This window comes from Mastigoproctus giganteus, chromosome 6, assembly GCF_048544385.1.
Source record: "Mastigoproctus giganteus isolate SK-2022 chromosome 6, ASM4854438v1, whole genome shotgun sequence".
NCBI classification, from domain to species: Eukaryota; Metazoa; Arthropoda; class Arachnida; order Uropygi; family Thelyphonidae; genus Mastigoproctus; species Mastigoproctus giganteus.
In genome coordinates this window covers 218,190,134-218,217,805 of record NC_143580.1, presented here as the reverse complement: position 1 = coordinate 218,217,805, position 27,672 = coordinate 218,190,134, and the positions used below count along the sequence as shown (strand labels likewise).

The 27,672-nt window shown below is 37.0% G+C and overlaps 1 protein-coding gene across 1 annotated transcript in view; it reads left to right on the top strand.

Annotated features, from left to right (window-relative positions):
- LOC150084986 (uncharacterized) overlaps nt 1-17,759 on the top strand; it is a 52,245-nt gene extending 34,486 nt beyond the window's left edge. Inside the window, exons 5-8 of the mRNA XM_090376422.1 lie at nt 1,221-1,366; nt 2,666-2,827; nt 9,425-9,594; nt 17,471-17,759. Coding sequence (XP_090232548.1) covers nt 1,221-1,366; nt 2,666-2,827; nt 9,425-9,594; nt 17,471-17,713 — 721 coding nt within the window. The 3' untranslated portion in view covers nt 17,714-17,759. The remainder of the gene's footprint in view (nt 1-1,220; nt 1,367-2,665; nt 2,828-9,424; nt 9,595-17,470) is intronic.
- The last annotated feature ends 9,913 nt before the right edge of the window (nt 17,760-27,672 follow it).

The following is a 27,672-nucleotide window of genomic DNA, read 5'->3' as shown; positions in this document are numbered from 1 at the left end:
CTTCCCTCTATCTGCCTGTCTGTTTCTCTCCTCTCTATTTCTCTTTATCTCTCCCTCCTCTATATCTGCCCCCCCACTCTCCGTCTAACTCTATATCTCTTTCTCTGTCTACCTGTCTGTTGCTCCTCCTTTCTCTCTGTCTGCTTCCCTCTATCTACTACTTCTCTATTTCCCCCCCCTCTCTCTCTCTCAATTTCTCTCTCCGCCTGTATATCCCTCTTCCTTTCTCTTTCCGTTTCTCTCTGCTTGTCTTTCTCTCTTTCAGTTTCTTTCTCCCTGTGCATGTTTCTTTCTTTCAGGTTCTTTCTCTCTGTCTGCCTGTCCGTTTCTCCCCTTTCTCTCTGTGTCTACCTCTCTCTCTCTTTCTCCCTGACTGTTTCTCTTTCTCAGTTTGCCTATCTTCCTCTCTGTCTGCTTCTCCCGCTCTCTCTCTCTCTCTCCGTTTTTCTTTCTCACCTCCGTTCTTTCCTTGCGAGAGAACGGCTTTGAAATCTGAAACCATCTCCCATATTCATCAGATCTAGCGCCATTGGCCTTTCACTTATTTCCTAATTTGAAAAAAAATATCTGGCTAGCATCCATTTTTCCATCGACGGTGGCATCATTGCTACATTTCTGAAGGTCCAAGAGAAAACTTTCTTCGCAGCTGGAATTAGCACATTGCAGCATCGGTGGCAAAAATGTATTGACCTCAAAGGGGACTATGTTGAAAAGTAAAATATTACCAGACTACTCAAGTAAACCCTTCATACTGTACATTTGTTTTATAATAATTGCAAATATGAAAGGTTAAATAAACATAAACGTATAGTACTTTTACATCGAATATGAGTTAACATACTCCTACTCATACGTTTTAAGCTCAGAGTTACCTTTACATTATCTGATTGTGTGCTGTTTAATATCCACATATAAGGTTTACGCAATTGTTCCTTATTCAATAACACAATAATAATTGGCTGAAATTTACTTTAGAATGCACCCTCCAGACTGCGTCAGTCTTAGGGTGTTTATCCTTCCCTTCTTACTGTTTTAAAATAGGAAAATGAGTTCCCGATTTTAAAACAGCGTCAAGGGGGGGGGGGAGATAAACACCCTAATAAAACTAACCATAGGGAGTTAAGCATGTTAATCACTGCCTTCTTCCTCTTCTCCTTGCCGACAGTCTGGAGAGTGCACCTAATCTAAAGTTTTACCAATAAAAATTATTACTTTTCCAGACAGATGTCCACTGCAGCAGGTCAGTACGAAATCTGGATGTACGCTACAAAATTCCGATCTCCAGATGTTACGAAACTCCCTAATTATTCCGGCGGTGAACGACTAACAGATCTTACAAGAACAACTCGACTCAGGGTGTGCAAAGGTTGGTCCATCAGATTTTTATCCTCCAAATACGATAAATAACATATAAATATGTTTCTTATTATCTACACAGTATATAGAGAATTGCAAGTAATGATAATCGTTCACGTAAACTTCGTACACTGGTGTGCAAAACTTAAGGACCAGTCAGGTTTTCACCTGTAGCTTCTCATAGGAGTGACCTGGATATGGGAAAAGCATACCAAAGGAACCTCGAGAGGTACAGAAATGATGAAGGAAACCACCGACACAACAACGGAAACAAACAAAACGGCTCAGAGGGATTTTATTCAAAAATGGCAACATATCACTGGTTGCCATGATACAGATGCATCACTACCAAAGATGGAACAAAGGGGTTGTCCTCAGTAGGTGATATGGCCACCCCTAATGTTGATGCAGGCTTTGCACCGCCTTTCCATACTTAGAACAATGTTGCTGATAAGTTCTTGCTGTAACATCGTCCATTCCTCTGTCAGCGCCATCTTCAGCTGGTGAACATTTTCTGGTGGGTGTGGACGTGCCCCTAGGCGTCTCCCCAGAGCGTCCCATATGTTGGATCTAAATCCCAATTCGATGGGATTTAGATCGGTCGGGAGAAACGGGCAGGCCAATCCATACGAACAATGTTCTCACTTTCCAAAAGCATATCAACAGCTGCAGTGCGATGGGGTGTGGCGTTATCATCCATAAACACGAACTCGGGGCCAATGGCACCTCGGAACAGACGCACATGGGGAAGGATTACCTCAGTATAGTAGCGTGCACCGGTTACAGTACCGCCTTCCAGTATCTGGAGTTGTGTACGTCCATCCAAAATAACGCCTCCCCAGACGAGAACACCTCGACGGCCATAAGAGATGTTTGCGGGGTGATACCGTGTGCCAACCTCTCGCCAGATTAGCTGACGTCCAGAAAGAGTACGTTAAGTAAAGATTTTGTGGTTGTAACCTTTAGAAATAGTGTTGGTCCTTAAGTTTTGCACACCAGTGCATATTCCACCCTGACAAACTATTCGATAGATTCATCAAGACGCTTTTAGCGCCCTCTGCTTATTCCGTTGATATTCTAATTCAAGAATTGTTTCTAGAATTTCCAGAATTGTAAATTTCTTTTTTGAGCTATAATAAACTAAAAATTCAAAATAAAAATCATTTATATTATTAATTATAAAATATAAAAACTTATTGAAAATAAATTATTAATAAATTATTCAAATGATTAAAACGAAGTTTTAAATTTCCACTTAAATTGTATTGAACAGAATGTCCCGAAACAGGAACTCTTTTTATATTTTAAGGTATCGAATGTCCAAAATTCGACGTACTTGCTAGTTATCGAGCTGGAATACAGAAGCGCCGGTATTATGGGGCTCGTTTTGCTACTTATTCTCCAAACTTCTGCGACTTCTCAAAGGCAGGTATCTGGAAAGCTTTTATGCCTCTTCATTTATACAAACATGGTAAGTGACTTAAACAAATACCTTATACATTTTATTATGATCTTATAATTGTGTACTGGGTCAAGTCACAATAAAATACAATCCATGTATTAGTATTAATAGTGGCAAACGATGCAAGAAAGAAAACCTATACAGCATCAGCAAAAAAAAAAAAAAAATATATATATTCCACCTATCCGTCCCCTCCAATAATTTGTCCACTTCTACCTGAATTTATTGAAACCAGCCACGTCCACAACAACAGGTGGAAGTTTGTCCCAACACTTCCACACATCTATCTTGTAACCATCCTTCCTCAATTTGCATTTTTGCCCCCTCATGTGTGTAGTCTCAACAAGAAGAAGAATGCCATCAGTATTGATTTTTTTTTTATCCAAATCTTATAATATGTGTGTAAATTGTATGCGTTATGCGGTCGATTTGCTATTTGCTGGATGAAAAACCCGAGTTTCCGGGAGAGAAAAATCACTATACCTTCGCCTAAGACTGATTAACTCTGCCACGTTGAGAAAAAGACCCATAAAAATTCAAAGCGTTGTCGATGGGATTCGCACTCAGTTGTTTTCCACCCAGTATGGGGAGAATGGTGATTATACCAACTGTGCTGCCCAAGAGGGTCGATAAGTAGCTTGCCATCTTTTGCATCTGTAGTTCGCGAATGATATGGTCGATATTTGTTGGAGAAATGAGTAAGTTGTATATATTGGTCAAAATATATACTGTTTTGACCAATATATACATATATATATATATTTAAATATAATAGCATAAGATCACTAATAATTATTAGTGGAGATAGTTACACCCAAATGAAGCTGGATGAAAAACCCGAGTTTCCGGGATCGACCAATACAAACACAAATACTAAAACTTAATTATACCAATGTAATGAATTATTATTCATTATGTTGCTATAATTAAGTTTTAGTATTTGTATTTGTTGTTAAGTATTTGGGTGTAACTATTTTAGCACTATTAGAAAAAATTCAATTCTTAAAAAAAGACATCAAAAAAACTATTGCTATACTTTTATTCGCAATTAAACTTTGAAAGGGTTGGTAAGTTAAACATTGGAAAATATCTTTTTTCTTTCTCAGGCAACACAAATAAGGAGACATAAATTTAAACTTAGAAGGGAAAACTGTGGACCAGACATAAGAAATTTTTCTTTCAGTTAAAGAGTAATTAACTATTGGAGCAAACTCCCATGTAATCTTATGAAACTGGAAAGCTCATGCAAATTTAAAGAAGGATTATATAAAATACTTAGTTGAAACTGATAAAAGAAATGAATTAGGAATACAGAGCTTTCTAAGACTGATTCTACATGAACTTTTCTTTCTCGACACATGTACCTTATTAAGTAATGTCTCTTAGTTCATAATCTGCGCGCTAGATGGTGCAGCAAGTTAGGTATAGGCTCTCCATGTAGCTAATATTTTATAGGTAGAACAGGCTCTCCGTGTGTTTCGGTCAGCATGGAAGCAGCAGCGTTTCTATTTGTTCGCTTAATACACTGTTTTAAACAAAGCATATTCACTAACTTCAATAAATGAAAGAAATTTCAATAACTGCACTTCAAAGTTCGGTTATTGAAGTTTAACAAAAACTTTTGTCCGTTTCAAACTCGAAAAGGATGCATTTTTAAACGATGTTGTGACTGGAGATGAATCCTGAATTCACCACTATGGTGCAAAAAACAAGAAACTGTCCAAGAAATTTCGCTATAAAACATATCCATATCCAAAGTCCAAGCTTTAGCAGGCGAAGTGATATGTTGATTATTTTTGGGACTCATAGGTGTTATCTAAAATTAATCTTTGGAAAAAAGAGACCACAATGAAATCAGTCCGGCACATTGAGACAGTGGACAAGCTCAAAAGAGGAATAATCTTCCTTTGAACTCGACCTCCAATTATTTTCACTTGTTCGTAGCATTGAAAGAGTATCTGAAATGACAGAAATTCCAAATGGATGAAGAACTCCAGTTAAATATTCTGAAGTGACTACGTTATCTGCTTAAATTTTTATAAATGTAGATAGTCGGCTTATGGGATCAGTTATTTTGGGGGAAAAAATCCATCATGTCCAAAAAAAGTTTGTTTATTAAATGGGAAGTTACAGTGTCAAATGATATTGGAGGCTACCTTTAATGTAAAACTGGCTGGATTAAAAAAAAAAAAAAAAAGTATAGCAGAGCGTGGTTTCGATCCACGGACCTCTGGGTTATGGGCCCAGCACGCTTCCACTGCGCCACTCTGCTACGTTCAAATATTTGTTATATTGACTTACATCAGGGAAATTCAATGCATTGACATTCATATGTATCTGTATTTCATATGTTGTGAATAGATGACGTTGACTGGACGGAAAAGCATGAAAATAAATAAACTATTTCTCGGCATAAAGGATAAAATTATGGGGAGCAATTGTAATCAATAGTTTTAAAACAACGATAAAATTCAGGTGTGCCTCGGGCGGTAAAGACCGCGAACTGGGGCCAAGTATGAATAAAACAACATAAAATATCGACAAGGATTGCTTTATATGCAAATGAGAAACTGGAGATGAATTCGTACTACTAATACCAACTGTCCTTTACAAATTAGAAAGTCAAACAATATGCTGATATTACGACAACCTTTGATTTAAAAATTATAGCAGAGCGTGGTTTCGATCCACGGACCTCTGGGTTATGGGCCCAGCACGCTTCCACTGCGCCACTCTGCTACGTTTAGATCAATCTTATACATGTATTGACTTATATCAGGGAAAAGCAATGCTATGACATCATAAGTAATCAGGTTAGGGGCAAATGAGAAACTGAGGATGAATTCCTCACAATACCAACTATCGTGTAAAAATTAGAAAGTCAAACAATATGCAGTGATTACAACAGACTGTGATTTAAAAGTATCAAATCAAAATTCAAGTATATAGAAGAGCGTGGTTTAGATCTACGAACCTCTGGGTTATGGGCCCAGTACGCTTTCAATGCGCCACGATACAGAAATGCAATTCTATAACATTAATAAAGGAATGAATGAATGGAGATTTTGTTGGGCATTAGAAATCAGCAGCCATTTTGAATTCGAAAAAGTTTTCTCCTAATTCAAGGAGGATGGCATAGATTGCAATCACGTATTAAATTGAAATCAGATAGCATGGGCGCCAGCAGGATATTTTGCAAGGTGGTGCATGTGGGAATAAATTTTTTGTTCACCAAATTTTTGAATACATGCAATATCTTGTTTCAATAAATTAATGCAAATATTAAAAATAGTGTATTACTTCAGAATCCAAAGGTGGTTCACTTACACCATGCTGCCGGCGTCCATGTCAGACAGCAAATATTTTATCGATATTTGTATTTAAGGATACAGTATTTTAGAACTTATCTCCATATTTTGTTTTTCTTGGATAATACCTTTATGATCTAAATTACCTGAATCACCTATTGCGTGTTTATTTTGTAACTATTCTATAAATACAGTAATTTCTAAATGCATGTACGCAGTGATTTTTTTATGTAATAATATTTTAATAAGTTTATAGCATAAATGAAGAAATTTTTTATATAATTTTTTTTAAATTTAAATAAATTAAATGACATGCAATACATTTTTAAATTAACATCCAATTTCACCATAACGAACTTGTACAATGTTGAAATCAGTACGAAAATGGCCGATTGTCTTTTTTATGTACTTTTTTAAAAAAATTAAATAAAGTTTTTTTTGCTTAGTGGTTTTGCATATTTCTGCTCTTATGTCGTTTTCTAAAGCGTTTTCATCAGCTGATGTCCTTGATTAACTACACTTTGATCTTAGCCAAAAAAGGCCGAGAAGCAATGGTCCTTGCTCATCTTCTTCCTCTTTTCTTTCAATTTTATTGTTTCCAAGACCAGAACATAAAAAGTTTTCCATGGCCTGGGTCTTAACATCAATTTTGTAGGATGTAAAATTACCTAGCAGGATACATACAGTACGCTTTCTCATAACCATTTCTTTGTTGAATTCTATCAGCCACTCTTTAAGAGGTTATCCAGGCGCTGCAGTTGGACGCGTATTTCAGTGGTATTGACTGCAATCCACGCTGGTTGGCTGATTTACCGATGATGAGCAGCTTTCTATTATCCGTTCCTGTCCACTTTCATACAACGAAGGCTGTTATTCCTACTTTGCTTACCATGGCTCCAGATAGTTCATTTTCGTACATACACTGGACAAAAAATTAATCGCCAGTGTAATTGTTCAATTAATAATGTGTAACCCCTTCTTTAACACGTATGATTTCATGAATTCTTGGTGGTAAGCATTCGCCTAGACTCATTAAATAGTTTATATTAATATTAGGCCATTCTGAAGTCAATTGAGCTGCGCGTCCATAATTCATTGAGCGTGGATGCTGTCGTTGCGTTTTGTCTTTCTGTTCAAGATAGTCCTATATTTTGGCTGACCAATTTAAATGCTCTACTATTCCCTCGTGTTCCTGGTGCCAGTTTGAAACAGCAGCGATCCTGTGAATCACACAGTTGTCATTCTGGAACACAGAAGAATTGAGATCATGTGTGTCCTCATGATTTCCCTCATGTTCAGAAAAAGTTACAACCTGATCGAGAATATTTTTTTAGCCAGCCTGATTCATCCTGGTGTGTTTCAATTAGGAACAACCACTTTATAATAGTTGAAACTTCCCCAAAACATCACTGACCCTCTACCAACCTGTACAATACTTTACACACAGTCTGGATGGAATGCCTTATTGCGTCTCCTAGTAATTGATTCCTGGCATCATTAGAGTATAGGTAAAATTTGGTTACGTTTGATTGTATCACAGATTTACAGTCCGTCAACAGTTCAGTTTTTATGCCTTTTAGTCCATATTAGCCTGGCATTTTATGCACAGCTGTTAATATTGGTCTTTTTCGGGCCCTATTCCAAATATCCACGTTGCAGTTCTCTTTGAAATGTTCTTTCTGAAATCAGCTGATGTCCTTGATTAACTACATTTTGATCTTAGCCAAAAGGCCGAGAAGCAATGGTCCTTGGTTAACTGTTGGCCACTAAGCAGTTCTCTTTGAAATGTTCTTTCTGAAATCAGCTGATGTCCTTGATTAACTACATTTTGATTTTAGCCAAAAGGCCGAGAAGCAATGGTCCTTGGTTAACTGTTGGCCATTAACCAAGTTAAACATGACAAGTTAAATCTTGTCTTGTTTGAAATCGTTTTTCGTTTATCAAACACGATATTCGTCGCCGATCACGATCAGTTAGCACAGTCTTTCGACCACAATTCTGCCTCATTTCTGGTGGATTTTGACTCACACCATTCCTTAAAAACTCTTATTATTGTTCTTTCTGAAAGACCAGAAAATTCAGCTACTTCTTTAAAAGGATCTTCTTTAGACTGCCAAATGTTATCACTCTTTTTTGCCGCTCACTAACATCTTTTTTCCATTCACTAACCCTTTTTGTCACTAACATCTTTTCGCACCCCATCTTTTATGGCGGAGATCCTTTCTTCTTCAATCACAGCTAGTATACCTGCAAACAGAGAAAACTGGGTATCCCTATATGCTAATTTCAGTACTATAAGCCCTCGTGGGTAGCACAGTTAGTATAATCATCGTCCTCCCCACGCTGGACGTAGAGGAAACAGAGTTCGAATCCCGTCAGTGACACGAGTAATTTTCATGGGCCTTATTCACAAAATGGCTGAGTTAGTCGGTGTTAGGCATTGGTATCATGGTTTTTTCTCCCGGAAACTCGAGTTTTTCGTCCCGCAAACAGCAAATTGATCACAGAACACACACGCATTTGTCAGACATGTTATATACTGTGCAATATGGCTTAATTTGCTGATGTGCGTAAACACCACAACAACAACAACATCTTTTAATATAGTATTTAAAAAAAAAATGGTTAGAACTGACCCACAAGTACCAGCGCACATAGAATTTTCCACGAGCTGGTTTAACTGTAGACCGGTTGTAACCCGAAAAGTTGTTAAGTTTTGGGAAGAAATATTTACACAATCCACGTTTTAAAAGGTGATTTATAGTTTATGTCATGAATGTTATATTCTCCTATTCTGAAGTAATCCAAGCAGCATTTCCATCTTTCTCTTAAATCAAAGAAAGGGTGGTTAAAATTGAATAGCTGCATCCAGAGACCTTCAGTGCAATATATAAGATAGATTTCTGAAGCGCTGTGGCTATTAAATATTTAAAAAATATATAGAGATGGCGCTGTTAACGTCATCAGAAGACATTTTTATTATGGCCACAGCAGAAGAACTCAGCGAAAACAAATGGTAGCAAATCTGTAAAGACGTGCAAAAGAAACGGAATTTTAGTTTATTTTTATTGATATTTAAAGCAATTGAAAACATTACTACTTATTTTAATTACTACTTAATTTTAAACTAATTTAGGAAGTTTAGCTAATGTAATGTTAACAAAATTAATGCAACATTGGAATAAAATAATTAATTAATAAAATAGTAATATGAACAAATTATAGCATATTTAATTAGAACTGCAATAAAACTTACTGTGATTTATTTATAAATGTTTATAACGCTTCTATTTTGTAGGTATCAACTCTCACTTCGAAGTGATTGAACCAACTCGTCCAGCTGGTATCGTTCATGTGAAGGAAGCAAAATCAACAGATGTCAACTTTACGTGCTCACAGATTTACACGGTCTCGTTGTATCTTCCGAAACGCTTCCACAGAATGCCTCCTAAATCTGGACCTGCAGCGGTAATCTCTGTTAATTTTATGCAGTGGCATTTTGTTTGATTTAGCACTGTTATATTCACAAAATCATTTGAAAGTACACTGAGTGGACAGACATCAGAGGATACCTACCTAGTAATGGGTAGCCCCATCTTTCGCCCGGATAAGGGCAGTCACACGGCGAGGCATTGACTCTACTAGTTCACGAAAGCGTTCCACAAGTATTTCCATCCACGCTTGCTGCACCACTGTCCATAAGTCGTCACATTCCTGGGTGGAGGATCCAAAGCTCGTACGGACCTTTCCACAGCATCCCAAAGATGCTCCACAGAGCATCGTTCGAACCATGTTCTAGTCACTACGGCTCTGTGGGAAGGCGCCTTTTCCTGTTTGAAGAGTCCATTGCCCTGCTGTGGGTGCACGATGATCATGAAGGTATACAAATGGTCTGCAAGGATGGACACATAACCTGGACCGTTCAGAGATGCGTCTAGACGTACCCGAGGTCCCAACAGGTGCCAGTTGAAAACTCTTCAAACCATTACCGACTGTCTACCTTCCTGAACAGTTTCTTGTTGACATGACGAGTGCATAGCTTCGTGAAGTTTCCGCCAGATACGCACCCTCCCGTCTGCTCGAAATAACTGGAAACGGGACTCATCGGACCAGGAGACTAGTATCCAATCGCCAAGGTCCAGTGCCGATGTTCTTTTTCTCAGTTGAGGCGTAGAGTCCTGTGTCATGGTGTTAGCAATGGGACTCTGGTGGGTCGGCGGCTCTCATAAACTATTGCGGCTAATGATTGTCTGATGGTCTTGGTGGAGACGTTTCTGGTACCTCTCTCGTTGAAGTGGGCAGTGATTTGTGCCACTGTCGTTCTCCGGTTGGCTGAAACAATGCGACACAAACGTCGATGGCCACGTTCATCCACCACCTTTCTCCGCCCACAGCGCTGTCCACGATGAGATGTTATCCCGGGAATGGCGTATTACCGATACACACTTGATACTGTCGAACGGGGATAGTGCAATTTCTGTAATACTTCCGCGATAGTGACCCATGCGTCGGGCATCCACTATCATCCCTCTTTCAAAGTCGGTTAACTCACGACGTTTATCTACTGACATCGAATTACCGTCTACATGAATGCAGTGTACCTATATACTTGCCAGGCGGTGGGTTCGTCCACGAGCAAGAGGGGGTGACAGCTTCGCGTTGCTCAGTAACCAGGTATCCCATGAATTCTGTCCTTTCTGCGTCCTTTCATACCTTTGCGATGCAAGTTTTCTCCTGATGTTTTTGGGCTAGAGCATTAAACGTTGATTAACATCTTCAAGGTCTTTGCTCAACAGTGAAGTACGTCCAGTTTATATATATATATTTTACAAAAATGAGACGTCAGCTTGCTCAATTTGGGTTCTGCGAATTTTCAATCACCTTGTGTTTCTGTACTATTTCTTATTTGGACCATTTGGGCAGTTCTTTGTACTGTATTTTCCAAAGTTCCAGGATATCTCGTGCTCAATTGGGACCTATCAGCTCACAGTTTAAGTAAGTAAATAAATAAAATCTTATTTGTAATGTTCTCGTCTGGTACACCATCCTGATTGGACATCCTGCTGTATGGTAACTCTTATTGAATCAAAATGGAACAGTCTCACACTTAGTATGAGTGAGCCTTACACTTAGTATGGATGAGCCTACATATAAATAGAGCTGTAAAGCCTTGGTGTCATCACTACTACTTTCCTGTGGAAAAAGTAAAGAAGTAAACGATATCAGTGAGTTAAATGATACCACTGGGTCTCCATATGTGTACGAAACTCCATAAGCAGGGTCGAAACAGGTGGGGCAAATGGAGCGCTCCATACGCTCAAAAAGTCAGGGGCATAAGAATCCATACAAAGGTGTAGCTAGAGGCATTCTACAATTGGGAACTAGTGCATATTTAATATTTTGACCAGGGCATAACAATTTGCAGCTCTTACGCTGTCCAAATTTCTCTTGTATCTGAAGTCCTCTCCAGTGAGAATTTTTGTTGGGGGGGAAGGGTGTAGTATTAACCTTTCATATCACAATTACAAAATTAGAGTTTGTTCTGAGACCTTTGGTTGTTTATTTTTTTATTTATTAAAAATGAATTTAGATTTTTTTAAAATTTAAATTTAAAAATTCGTTTATTTTCGAGGCAGCTTAGGCTAAAAGAGTTTACACATTCATGATGACTGTATAGATATTGAGTTAAGGAGAATTAAAGTTTCGGCTCCAGTCGTGAATTTTTCGTGGCAGTGTATATATTTGAAACCCACAACTACCTTTCTTGTAACCGTGTACGCTAACTACGATCAGCAGTATAGCTGATATTCTTTTTGCTGGATGAAAATGTTGTTGTTGTAAGGTTTTAGGCTCATCAGCAACTCAGGCCATATTGCTCCCATATAAATAATATAATATGTCTGTAAATTGCACGTGTTCACTTGTTGAGTTGCTGTTTGCAGGACGAAAAACCTGAGTTTACAGGAAAGAAAACCATGCTACGCTGGCCTGAGATCGACTAACTCAGCCACTTTGTAAAAAAAGCCTATAAAAATTCCTCACATCGTTGACGAATTGGAACTGAGGTCTTTTTTACGCGGTGCGTGGAGGACAGTGATTATACCAATTGTGCTACTCACAAGGGTTCTGGATGAAAAACCCAACCTTCCAGCAATAAGCCAAAGTAACCCTCACCGGAAGATGACATTTGCAATACTGTGAAAATGTGAATATTTCCTTTCTGATTTAGGAGGAAATCTTGATTAGAATGTTTAATTAACAATGATCATGGTAATAGGCTGATAGGTAAATATTTTACATTTACAGTTAGGCAAGCCAGTATTGGGATGCAATGGCTATTGCGAAATCTCGATGTGGTAACAGTCATACCGAAACGCACTAATTCGCAATTGTAATTCAACATGTACCCTCTGATGATTGGAATAGATTTGCGCATTATTTATATGGTTTTAAATTAAATAATTTATAACTTTTAATTTTAGTTTCAATTTTACTTAAATTTGATATTACTTTTATTTCGAACTCGGAAAGTAGATCTTATAGATTAACTATGCATATAATCCAAAAAAAATAGTGGTTATGATCACGTGATCACGCACACACATTGGAAATTTATGTAATGTTCCAAACCTTTCTTGAATTGCTGTTTCACATTTAGCTCCTATTGGTCCACTTGGTGTCGTGACAAACAGTTACATCCTCTCAATAGCAGTGGTGGCCACAAAACTATCATTTAATTATCGAGTTCGTTCTGTTTATTTTTAGAACGTGCTGTGAACTGGATAATTGCGAGAGTAGCGAATCGAAAATGCAGAAATAATGCACGTTTACGTAATGACTAACCAAGTTAGGTTTATATGTGAAAGCGTTGTTTTTTTTAAATAAAATTTGGCAACTTTTAACTAGGGAAAACTTACATTTTAAGACACACAAGCTCAAGTTAGTTACTGAAAGTTAAACTTCTTTTATTCAGGATTAAAACGTAAGGGAAATAAAGATTTTTACTTTTAGTTTTAATGAGTAATGTAGCTTTAAAAATAGTACCTGGACACCCAAAAAAGAGAGGGAATGAAAGGGAGACATAAAAATTAACACTATTTATTAATTATGAAAATTAATTCACAAGTTCATCATCATCAGTAATTCAGTCTTTTGACTGGTCAGTTCTTCTGATGAGCTGTCGCCATCTTTGTCTCTCCTGTGTCGTTTGTTTTAGTTCCTCAAAATTTCGAAGTCCTGCTTCATCCAGCAATGTACCGATGAAGGTCTTTTTTGGTCTATATCTAGGGCGTTTTCCCTCCAAACCATCATGTCGAATCACGTGGTCCACCCATTTGAGTTTAGTTGATCTTATTCTATCTACAATTTTCCTTTGTTCCTGGACACATCTTAATACTTCCGTATTTCCTTCCATGTTTCCATTACTATTAATATCACTATTAGACACTTTTTCAGTCCATTTAATTTTTTCCATCCTGCGCTAGCACCACATCTCGAAAGGCTCAAGTACCTTTTTGTCTCTCTTTGTTAGAATCCATGTCTCTGCTGCATATAGTGCCATTGACCAACATATATGTCATTATTACCTTCTTCCTAATTTCCTGCAACATCTTCTTCTGCGTAATCAATGACAATTTATTCTTGAAAGATTGTTTTGTCATTGCAATTTTGGATTGAATCTTAAAAATCTGAGACTTAAAGTGCTCTACCTGTTCTATCTTACTCCATCTGTATCTCAATACGGAAGGGAATTAATCTTTTACCCATCATCATTGCCTTTGTTTTCATCACGTTCATCTTCATTCCATACTTCAGTGATTGCTTTCTTATTTAGTCTTTTGATCATTTATACTATCAAGTTATACTAATTAAATAAAATCGTTAACTCATATCTGAATAATTAATTAACGTTATTAATTGTATGGATAAAATCAATTTGAGTTGCTAAGGCTGCTGCATATTGTCCATAAAGCTTTTTAAAATAAAAGTATTAAAATGAATTAATATATTAAACTATTATTTAATTACTATAATTATTCATTTCATTTACTTGATATAATTAAATTATTCTGTGCTAAAAGTCAATTTTAAATAACAAACACACAATTTACTAATGCTTCATGGATTTAACATATTGTGTCTTACCGAAATAAAAAAGGGGCAGCCCCCACCTAGAAAACCCTGATTCTACTGTATACTTTTTAAATCAATATTCTAAATCACAGGGTTGTTTGGAAAATGAACAGACCTACCAACATTGACTAGACAGAGACCATTTTGGCTGTCTAGCGTCTCGCCGTCAAGGGCATCGCTAAAGTAAGAACTAAGGCTTAGTGTCACACCAAAATATACCTCTTCCTCATCTTCCTTCCTCCCCGAAGTTTCAACAAGGATTAAATTATAACGTCTTTGCATTGGTAAACAAACCAATGGTTTGCGCATCCTGGTTTGCCTCCTTCCATGTCCATAGTTTCTTATATGATCTTTCAACCCCATGTGGGGGGCTGAAAGAGGAAATATAAAGTGTCTACGGACATAGATTAAAATTTTTTATATCTTTAGTAAAAACTAGAGAAAATGGTCTGTTATGTGTTAAAGTGTGATTGCACTCTAATGTTTAACCAAGCAAGAAACTGTAATAAAAGAATTAGATTATTTCTTGTGTTGCAAGATTCCAATGCACATGAACAAGAAGACAGATGCAAAGAATGTATAGTGAAATATTTTGAAGCGGGCAATAGTATTTTTCTTTAATCCGAGTTTATTAAAGAAGAGAAAATCCTAGAATCCTTCAACTTTGATATTTGAAATTAAGTGTGTACTTCACCAGAAGTGGTACTTTCTTTCGTTTAGTGTTGCGCTCAGAAGTGCTCACCAAACGAGCTGACGTTCATTTTCTGTAAGAAAAAAAGAAAAAAAAAAGGTCAGTGTACCTTTATATTTTGTTTGACTCTATTCAGAAAGTTGAATAGCACATCAAAACTCCAGCCGTATTCTCGACCCCAGTGAGATAATGATATGGTCGGCTTCCCTGTTGCTTTCAATGCATTCTTTTTACTATTGAATATTTCTTTTGAGTTTCTCAACATGTTTTTCCATTTTCTTCAGTAAGGGTCGCTTTACCGGTGTCCAGATAGAAACCATTTACTTCTGCGACAGGATCAATATTCGAGTTGGCCGAGAAATCAATTGGAATCTTCAGCGAGGCGTCAGATGGAGTTCCAGAATAGTGCCATTCTCCAAACCACCATTTGTCATTATGCTGTTTATTTATATATATAAAAAAAGTGATGAGAGAAAAAGACTTATATAAAAATCACTACCATAAATAATTCATGTTGTTAGCAATGGCTTCTCGAGGATTTGTGGGAGGGTGGAGAAAATCTATACCACAGGGGAAGGGAAGAAAAGACGATGTATAGAAAATATGGACATGGATTAAAACTTTTTATATCTTTAACCAAACCTGCGGGAGCAGTTATGATATTTAAGAAGTAACAGTCTTGCGTATGGACTTCTCTCTTGCTGTAATATTTTACGAGTTTCTCCAGTGTTATATCACTTTCAAATCTGTTTATTTGTAGCTACAAGATGGTGCAGAATATTAGAGCATCCTTTATGGAAATAAAAACAATTTTCCTGTATAAAAGTAATTGAAAATATATTTACCTGTATACATTCTGAGCTTATTCTGATAATGTATTCATGAATTTTTATACGTGGAGATACAATATGTATTCTTCATATAGTGCAAGGAAGCCGCAAGCTTTTGTTGCACTATCAAAAAAAAAAAAAAAAAAAAAACCCCGCCAAATAGATAAGAAAATACAAATTATGTCCTTCCATCCTCATACAGGTAACTATCCATTGACCTTTGAATTTATGCAGCATTTTGCTGCATTAAAACTTAGCTGCGACTTTTCTGACCATTCCTAAAGCCTGTTCAAGTCATCCTGAAGGAGCGCTGCTTGGCACTGATCATTAACGACTCTACCAATCTTTAGTCGTCTGCTGACATCACGCCTTTTATCCCTTCGTCGATGTCACTTATGAAAATGAGAAACAACAGTGGTCCAAGAACAGACCTTCGAGGGGGGGACCCTCAAGGATTTGTTCTTGGACAGATCCTTGAGGGTCCTGACGTTACACCAATCTGAAGAATATTCATTAATCGCAGCCCTCTGCCTTCTGCCCTGAAGCCACCCAGCAACCCATCTTAGAATCTTACCAGTAATCCCAACCTGTTCAAGTTTATATGGTAATCTCTCATGAGGAACCGAGTAAAATGCTTTGCCAAAATCCAAGTACTTATAATATAAATATACATAAATTAAATTAAATTTATATTTATTTTAGAGGCCGACAAATGACCAAGTTTGATGTGACTCAGCTAGTTTACAAACGTTGGGCTCTGTGGTAGTAGTTCCGTTATCGGTGTGACAAACGTAGCCCTCCTCCTCGAATTTCTAAAATTCTTTCCCCTAGTTTCAGTGGCACTCCAGTTGGGAACCAGTATTTATATATATATGAAAAGGCCTCCGCAGCCGAGTGGCTGGGAATGCAGTAGACCGGGGTTCGAGCCCCTGACTGCTAGATAGGCCGATCTGCCAACTCGCAATGGACCAAAGTTGCAGATTATGGTCCATTGTAACTTATTGTAACTTAATTCCTCAGATAAAGTGAAGATATAAACTGAAGTTTAAGGTATTAAAGTTTACCTTTAAAATCTCTCTTTCTCATCCCTTTCTGTGTGAATAAAAATTTCCCTCAACATGAATTGATAATGGCTGCAGTTGACCATGTTTTTTATTGCAATATAGATTATGACATGTTTTTTTGTCATCTTTTATCGTCTTGAATGGTCTTCAGGTGGCATCATTTAATTCAATTGATCATTTTTTTATAGAGTGTACTAAACTTTTGTTCAGGTGTGTATGTGTCACCGCCCTAAAAGTGGTAGTGCTGTCTCGCTAAGGGATAAGTGGATACCATTTAGTGCAAATTTAGCAAAACGGTTGAAAAAGAAGTTGCTATGTGGTTTGAAGTACGTCAGACAGATACCAAGCTTTAAAGTCCACTTTAAAAGATTTTCATCCTTTTTGTTTTTCGGTTGGTAACAATTAAGACTGCTAGAAAGGAAAATTTAAGCTTTTACGCCTGCTTGAATTTTTCTTTAACATAAAGGTAGCCAAATACATAGATATGAAATAAAATTCAGAGATATTTATAAATTTCTTGGGAAAAATATAAGATTTTTATTCTTCATATATTACATGAAGTATAAAACTCGTAAATACCCTTAAGTATTACAAATTTCTTTCTTTTCTTTTCTTTTAACTTTTAGCCTCGCATTCAAATAACCGAACTAGATGACGTCATTGTATACGTACAAGCCATAGGTGGTTTCCTTTTGGTAGAAGAACGTATCCGGAAGGAGGTTAGCTTATTTCAATACCGTCTACAGGAAATGGGACTGTGCTACAAACGTGATGAATACTATCTGGTGGTATATGACTACATCGCACGCTTCCATGGACGTCTGAATGAAATATGGCTTGTGGCAGATCGTTGTAAAGATGCATTGTAACGAAAGAGTTGCTTTGGTTCCTTATCTTGAAACGCTACAGCCTTAAATAGAATTGTCAATACACTATTTAAAATGTATTTATCACTATGAAAACTGTTAGTAATATTTGTGAGGATTAGGATTTTAAAATCTTACCTTTTAAGTAAGATAGTTTATGAAATAAAAGGTGTTGTTTGAGAAATGGTTGTAATCCAAATGACTGACCTTATTAAATCTTCTACTGAAATCCTCTTGAAACACTATGTAATGCTATCCTTAGAAGCTGTAGAATTATGCAGGAGTTCGTTCATTCTGTCATTTTTTCTCTTCTCTCTCTTATATGAATATGAATTTTGAATTCATATTCTTTAATGAATCATTCAGTCAGTCTTCTATGAATTTTCATTTAAATTTTTTTATTCATTAAGTAAACATATATAACAGAGAAGACTACATAAATTTTTTTTTTTAAATTTTAATCAGTTTAGGTTATTACTCTCCACAATGCATAAACAAACTTGCAAACTTCATTGCAACTTAATTCCTCAGATAAAGTGAAGATATAAACTGAAATTTAAGGTATTAAAGTTGACCTTTAAAATCTCTCTTTCTCATCCCTTTCTGTGTGAATAAAAAGCAGTCTCTTGCGATTGGTATGCATTGTCTGGATTCCACGTAACTCATCTTAAGTCTCTTTGGAAAAATGTAATCACTTAAAGTAACTGGACTTCTAAGAATAGGTGAAGTAAACTTGTTATACTGTCAGTATAGTGCAACGACACGCCTTACTTACCAATCCACCCACTTCCCTAAGAGAGAGAGACAGAATTTACCAACTGTTAGACTACGGACCATTTTTAGCGGCGTCAAAATGTGTGATGGCCGAAAACGGATTTGGTCGATACTATAATACGTTATGAGGTTGAGTCAGAAAAGAGCCCCGCTTTGTAAAGTGAGTAGAGTCTCGACAAACCGATATTCCATCCCGAACACACTTGATGTAGTTTGCTTAGTAATCGATCTCCTGTTTGGTCTCTTATTCTTTGTGCGTTGCCTCACTTTTCCGATTTCAATTTTAACTGTATTTCCACTTGCAAATCCTAAGAAAATTCAGCAAATGCGTCACGATTTTCGATTACTTGTAAATCCTTTACTGGATAATCAGCCAGGTAAGTAACTTTCGTATTTCATTCAACACAGTAAACCAACAAAGAAAATTCCTCTCTTTCAACATTCGCCGAATGTGACTTGCAATAGAAAAGAAAATTCCTCTCTGTCAACATTCGCCGAATGTGATACGTGAAAAATTTTTTTGCCCCTCTTGTTCAAACAGCAATGTTCAATTTAATATATTATACCGTTCAATTTAATATATTATACCGTTCAATTTAATATATTTAATATATTATATAATATATATTAATATATTATATTCACACAAACGCTATTCTGCAATATTACAGCTTCCAATTATCTCTCTCTCTCTCTCTCTCTCTCTCTCTCTCTCTCTCTCTCTCTCACTCTTTTTAAATAAAAATGCATATTCTTAATTTTTACTATTGAAATTTTGATATTTTAAAGAATTATTTTTGAGTGCCCTAGATTTCTTAAGAATTGATTTTATGGTAATGAAAAATATAGGTTTCATTCAAGGAATTAATTGTTAATCTGTGTAAATAAAAACTTATAATTTATTAATTTAAAGATTTTAATCAAATTATCCTGATTATTGAAATAAATCTACTTATTATTTTGCAGTAGTTATTTCTTCATATTTCAATTGAATTATGCCACCGTCTCCATGGTAACGAGTACCGTATTACTTTAATTACGTCATCAACTTAAACACGGCTTACACCTGCTACAGATTAATAGTTTAAATGTTTTATTAACGAATGTTTCAAGTAATTAAGCGAATATCAGATCAAACTAAATAAAAATATCTCGCCGAGATATTTGCAATCATCAATTTAATGCTTAAAGAGATTAAGTAATCTCGAAAATAGCAAATTTTGTTTAAGACGACATCTGTGTACAATTGGCGTGCAACTAAAAGCGACATCTACCTTGTAATAATAATAATGCGAATTATAATTAATTAATCATGCATTATAATTAATTATCATTATTGTAAATTAGATTTTAATGTTTTTTTTTGTTAATATAGCCAATAATGATGACCTGTGATATTAATTTTTTTTCTATTTATTGTTTTGCATTTTAAAATATGGAATTTTAGGGTAATTTAAATTGTATGATTAAAATAAATTTTAATTCGGCTGTCGTGTTATTCATTTATTCATTTTTTACAATTGATGCTGTCTTCAGTCGATTTAGCACCATTCATTTTTGTAGTAATAAACGTTATGTTTTTATACGACATCTGATTTTTTATTAGTATTTGTGAATTCAAATCATGCAGGGAAACGGACTTATCTCCATCAGGCAAAAATAATAATAAACAATTTGGTTAGTCTTTACAATCTGGTATCCCTTTTGCGAATACCAGTGATTGACATGCCTAGCCCGCTATGGTTAGTTTTAAAATTGGAAAACGAGTTCCCGATTTTAAAACAACGGCAAGGGGGGGAGAGGGGATAAACACCCTAACTAAGACTAACCGTAGCGGGCTAAGCATGCCAATCACTGCTACTCACAACGATCAATCGGAAGGTGTACCAGTTGTAAAGACTAACCAAAAATATAGCATTAGCATTAGTAGAGGCATACGATGCAAGAAAGCAAGCTTATGCAGCATCAGCCAAAAAAAAAAAACCCCCTTCCTATTTCACCCATCCATTAATTTCAAATGTTTGTCTAGTTCTGCCTTGAATTTATTTAAGCTATCGACTCCCACAACGACAGATGGAAGTTTGTTCCAGCAACCAACTACCCGCTGGCTAAAGGCAACTTTCCGCACATCTTATCTTTCCTCAATTTCGGTTTATGCCCTCTCAGGTTTGTAATCTGAACAAGAGGCCTACTCAATCCATTCAAGGCCTTATACACCTCAATTAGATCCACTCGCAGGTGCCTAGTCTCCAGACGCTGCAATTTAAAAGCAAAAATAAAGAATAAATAAAAATAAAAAAGATTGTTTATTACTATTTCCTTTTCCACCAGGAGTTAAAATTTTCTTTCTTTCTAAAATGCTTTTATTTTTTTTAAACGAATTTTGATGAAATCTTGATTTTTAAAAAATGCTGGACCATTCCCTGCTTATAGTGATCCATAAATCTTTTGATAAAAATTTAATCTAAAAGAATTTTGCATACAAACCCAGCCCTCGATCTTTCTTTGAAATTGAAACCATGCCTATTTTGTTTTCGCGCTGGACTCTAGTATATAGGTAGAAAAAGGACAGAAAGACAAACAAAATGTTCACCTATTTAAAAGGACTTTCTACTTTGTTTAATTTTTCAGTTCTTAGTGGTACTAAAGCGAGATTGCTAAATGAAGCTGCAGACGTTTGCTGTATTGGCCAAAAAATAAAATAACGGAAAAATAAAGGAACGGAAGGCGCTTCTCGGGGAAGAGAGTTCTGTTCATTCGCTTGGCTTACGGACGGATTGGCTCTTCCCCGAGACCGAAGGATTCATATATAGAATTGCCGTCCTCCCCACACTGGGTGGAAACAACCCGAGTTCGAATCCCGTCGATGACAGGAGGAATTTTTATGAATCTTTTTCACAACGTGGCTGAGTTAGTCGGTCTCAGGCGAGGGTAGCATGGTTTTTTCGTCCAGCAAACAGAAAAAAAATCGACCTCAGAAGTCAGAACATACGCAATTTAGAGACAATATACACGGAGCAACATGGCCTCAGTCGCCTATACTCCTAAAAACCCAGTAACAACAACGAAGGATTCATGTTCGAAATCCAAGACCAGTTAATCAACCCCCAGGAACTCAAAGAAATACATCGCCAAGAACCCTGGAGTAACAGATGACACATGTCGACGATGCCACCTGATCCTAGAAACAATCAGCAAGTGAAGATCAGGAAACAATCAGGAGGAAAAGATCAGGAAGTGCACAGATCTAAAATAGGAAGTCATGAAACTTGTAGTAGTAGTAATAGCAAATGATGCAAGAAAGCAAGCTTATATAGCATCAGCCAAAAAAAAAGCCCTCACAGTTCACCTATCCCTAACCTCCAAGAAATTGTCTAGTTCTTCCTTGAATTTATTCAACCTACACTTCCACAAGAACAGATGGAAGACTTCCAACAATCAACCACCCGCTGGCTGAAGGCAAACGTCCATACATCTCTCCTGCAACCATCATTCCTTAACTTGAATTGCCCGGTATACCACCCATCGTCCACACATGTCCCCTCATGTGTGTCGTTTCAGTAAGTAGAAGAATGCAATTAATATTCAGCTTACTTAATCCATTCAAAGCTTTAAACACCTCAGTCAGATCTTAGGTGCCTAGTCTCGAGACTTAGGTGCCTAGTCTCGAGACGCTGCAATTCGCAGAATTAAAGCCTTTCTAGGTAAGAGCACCCTTTTATTCCCTTCACCAATCTGGTTATCATTATTAGCCATATGGTGCAAGCAAGCCTGAGGCTTATGCTGCACCAGCCAAAAAAAAATGCCAAGTTACCCTGAGAGAGAGAGAGAGAGAGAGAGAGAGAGAGAGAGAGAGAGAGAGAGAGAGAGAGAGAGAGAGAGAGAGAGAGAGAGAGAAGTAGAAAGGAATCACCAAGAAAGAGAAGAATGATGATATTTAGCTTAGGACCCTGGGTGTGCCAAGCCCATAGTCACCAGATGTGAGCCCTTGCCCTTCTCTGTACCCGTTCCAGCAATCTACATCCTTCCTAAAGTGAGGCCTCCAAACCTGTATAGAGCTCAAGATGCGGCCTAACCATGGCCTTATACAAAGGGATCATCACCTCCTTATTTCTGTAAGCAAAGTTTCTGTATATCATTGACCCCATGAGCTGTTATGGCAGCATGTCTGCACTGCTCACAGAATATCATGTCTGACTGCGCAACTATCCACAGGTCTTTTTCATTCTCCACTCTGAGTGTAGTACCACACGGTTTATAAGCTACTCTGTATTTACTGTTAACAGTTAGTGTTTTGTATCCATATGCTTCTGTCCTGAAATTTATTTGTCTGTTTTTTGAAAAAAAAAAAAAAAAATCCGTTGGAACTCAATGTTTCCTCTTAAGAACTGTTAATCTAGCTGTAGTTGAAAAGGGTTTATTAAATTCTTTGCATCACCCACAGAATTCGAAATGAAAATGCTTTCTAAATAGAGAATGTGGATCGTCACCAGATTCAGGTGTGTGTGTGTGCACTTCACGACGTAACTTACTCTCAAAACGTTAGTAATAGGCATATATTTTGCTCTCTTTCTTTTTTGAAGAATCAGTTGCATATTTGAAGGGGGGAGGGGTGTTGCCCCTGCCCTGATATGGGAGATCGAACTTATCTCAAAGGTGTTTCATGATGGGATAATTTATTACAGTCCGCTAATTCGACAATATAATTCTCCTCCTGCAATTATATTCTCGACAATATAATTCTCTCTCCTCTTTTGTTAAAGCTTGGCTTTGAAGTTAGAAGTTGTTATCATATTGGATCCATATTGCCCGGTATACCACTATAGTATTTCTCAAAATGTCAATACAGAGGAGACCCTAAAGGTTTCAGGTACTGAGACCAGAAGCTCCGTCGAAATCTGAGGGCATTCGACACTAGAACACATCTTTTTCACGAATACCTTGACAGACCGATTGCAGTAGTTTCTAACGTGATACGTCTGGCTAGTGAGCTACAGCCTGACGTATCATGTTAAGCACTTGCCAGACCCAAACACGGCAATAAGATCAGGAAATCATGTCCCATGATTTTCTGATCTGACAGATTTTCTGACCTTACTCTAACGGATTTCCAACGTTCCAGGGACTGATTACGATGGGTGGTATACCGGGCAAGTCAATTCTGTCCGTTGTGCATTGCAACTCTTCCATTAAATATAATATGGAGTTTCTTACCGTATCTTTGTACTAATATCAATTTTATACCTGTTCCCGAAAAATGGACCGCGTTTTTCATTTTTGCCAATTATCCCACATAGTCATCGTTGTGGCCTTTATAATTTCATTACATTTGCGTTTAGTCTTTAAGAAAATAAGGATGGACGATCTTTAGTCAGAATAATTGATATTACCATGGATATTATATTCATTGCGAAAACATTATTTCTTTGTGGTAGGCCAAACAAAGGCAGTCACAAGAAAAAAATAACTACTGAGAGTATAATGCAGTGATCTTTACGTATTCAAATTTCTCTTCCATTGACAATGGGGAATTCCACTTGGAAATAATAGATTTTTGATTTTTACTACGCACTTCGGGCATTGGTGTCAGAGAAGGCCGTGTGAGAACGAACATGAAATTTTAATCGCATTATTGACTTTCTGTCACTGGCGTAAGGAGGTGGGAAAGGATGTTTGGGGGAGAGAATCAAGTTGTCATCATTCCATCTTTTTCGCTGACGTAGCAAGATTGTTAAAGTTCCGTCTGAAGTGTTTGTCATCTTCAACAGCGTTATGAATAGGTGAGCTGAAAGCAAAGTCATCTGAAGGAGAGAGGAAACTCTTTCAAAGATGAAACGTGTTTTTTGGTTTATAAATCGTATCTCTGGTTATTATATCCTTTTCGAATATGTTTAGATAAATATAAGTAGTACTGCGCAAACATATTTTGATATGCAAGTAATAAAAAGACTTTTAATAATTGGAAAGTGCAACATGTTGGATATTACAGGGTTACCCGGCAAGCGTGGTAGCCATTTTTAAAGTTATCTTTTTGTAATTCGAAAAGTCGATGTTAGAATATGACTCAGAACATTCATTTCCAAATATCTCTGAACATTTTCACAAGATGGTATTAGCGTTAGTATTAGCCAATTAGTTCAAGGAAGCTACAGGATTCTGCTGTACCAACAAAAAAAAATAAACAAAACAAGATAAAATCATAACCAACCTGTGTGTTTTTCTCTTCAAGTAAGTATCTATCCCAGCTGGAATTTGAATTTCTCCAGACTACCCACGAAGGGAAGTTATTCCAATAACCAACAATTCGCTGGCTAAAAGAAAACTTACTGGAATCCAATCTAAACCTCTTTCCCCCTAATTTCAGTTTACGTCCTATAGTTCTGGAATCAATTATAACAGTGAAAATTTCTCCTGTATTCATTTTACTATCGCTCTTCTAATCTTATAAACCTCAGTGAGGTCCCTCTCTCAGGTGCGCACTGATTTCTCCAAACAGCCATTGCCAGCTTCATCCTTTCTGTGGTGCTATTAAAGATCAACTTGTAACTTTTATCGGCTTCAGTACTTTTTCATTGATCTGTAACTTTCCCATGCCATCTTTTATGCTCTGTATAATTGGCCAGTTTGGCATCCATCTCGTCATCCTTCTCGTCGATTTTTTTAATGGTTACGAAGGCTTCTCAGGGCTTCTCTGATTATTGATTTAAAGATGTTCCATAATTCTAATCCTCCTTCTGCAATATCTGCCCAGTTAATGGAAACCATGTAGAATCTTAAACTGTCACTCCCCTTGTCTGAAATTAAACCTTTAATAAGTGGTCGTGGCGCGTCATAGCTTTGGTTGCTTTTGCGCCAATAAAATCCAAATCCAATCCAATCCAACCTTAATAAGTCCAACCTCTTTCTTCATCTCCCAACAGAGAACTTCGTTATCACTTCCTGACAATGGTTCCTTTACCGTGAGCCATATGATGCCATATTAAGTTTGCATATCGCAAATTTTGATGATGCTTTCGACATCGAAATTACCTATAAAAAGCACGGCAAGTAGCTTTAAACGACTCTATTTGATATAATGTTCTATAATGAACACAAACTTCTTTGTGCTGAACACTATTTTCATTTACTGCTTATACCGCGCATGCTCATTGGTAGATTTGTAAGTCGTCACAGATAGCGACATCGTGCACATAATAAAGGATGTTGTTTTTAAATATCATGTCTAACACCGTTTTAATCAAAGTTACTCGTATATTCTTTGGTTCTCATTTAAAATGATAGTTCTGTTCTTACATTTGACTACCCATTTCCAGTCTGTGCAATATTGATTAGTATAATTCATAGTATCGATCATTAATGTTATTTTTATGTTATCAAATATCCTAACAGCATAGGATGGAGACCAATAATGCGCGAAAGAGCAGTGTAGACAGAAGATTATTTGGACAGAGCTGAATTTTCAGTGAATGATATCCAGGTCTTGATGGAAAGGATTCATAGAGAAAAGATAGTTGTCAAAAGTGAACATCAAAGTGAAAATGGTGCTGCATACTAAGGACAATCATCCACTTTCTTTTTTTTTTTCCAGCATAATGTGTTCAACACTTCGAGCACATTGATCTACGTATGTGGCATGTAGGTTAGAAATTGTTTTCAATTATTCCTAAGGCAATCATTGATTGTTGCTTGGCAATTCTAACTTCTTTCCCTGGGTTTTCCTATAATGCTGGAATTTTACAATCCTAAAACCATGAGAAATATAATTATTTACACTTCGAATGAATTTGCTATGTTTATTATATTGAATGTAGGACATGTTGGCGCCCTACCCGATAAATCTCCGTATAGTACACTGCTCGACAAAATTAACAGAACATGTAGAAAACGTGTTGTAACTCGAGCAGCTTGCGTTGAAGAGGAACAAAATTTAGTATGGTGGTGTACCGTAGAATAACGATGAAATGAGGAGACAGCGAGAAACTTCAGATAGGTATAAGGGACATTTATAGGGGTTGTATAGGAATTACCAAAAAGGTCACATTACAGAAGTCGATACAAGATGCTCGAAAATATGATCACGTGACATCAGTATGGTGTATGATCCACTCCAACGGCTAAACAGGCCCGACAGCAGTGAACCATGCTCGATATAAGAGCATCTAGAAAATTCTGTGGCAACAAATCCCATTCTCCCACCAGAGTAGACCTTAGCTCACCAAGTGACGGAGGAGTTAGCTGTCGGCGTTCAATGAGACGCCAAAGGGCGTCCCTCACATGTTCGGTCAGATTTAAGTCTGGTGATCGTGCTGGCTACGGCAGTCGTTGGATATTTTCAGTTTCAAAATATTCCTCCATTACTTGAGCTCTATGTGCAGTGGAGTTGTCGTGCATGAAAAGAAAAGCTGGGCAACCACTAAAAAGTCGCACATAGGTTTTGAGAATCTGTTCTTGGCACCTCTGCGCGGTTACGGTAAAAAAGTAAACTGCAGCCATTATCAACCCACTGCAGGATGGAAGCCTCCTCAACAATTCATGTTGAAGGATGTGGACCGTAATCTGCCATGCTGGTCGGCAGATCGACCATATTTAGCAGTCAGGGCTTGAACCCCGGTCTACTCAAAGAGCGTGTGCTATCGCATTCCCGCTCCTGACCACTCGGCTACGGTAGCCGCGCAGTTACGGTACTCCTATCAAAAATACGAAGAGGGATGCGTCCGTTGATCATTATTCTTCCCCACACGAGAACCCCACCTCCACCTAAGTGTCCCTTTCTTTGATGTTCGGGGGATAGTACCGCATTCCTCGTTGTCTCCAGTTGAAATATCGTCTGGAATCTGTTTGTAGGATAAAACAAGACTCATCACACAACAGAACTACACCACGTTTTCTACGTGTTCTCTTAATTTTGACGGGCAGTGTAGTTTAAAGCAAACAGCAGTTCATATCTTTGTCTATTATCAATAGATCACGTGATATGAACGATTAAGAAAGCAACTCAGGAATTGATTATACCTTCAGAAATTTCCAACATGGCGGACTTTGCGTCATCAATGGAGGCTATATAATCAAACCCCAAGAAAGTTAACCACTAATAAATATAAATATTTTCTGTTTATACTCCGGCACAACCACCAGGTCAGTGAAGTTTTGTAATAAATCAATCAATACAAATTTTAATCGTATTTAGC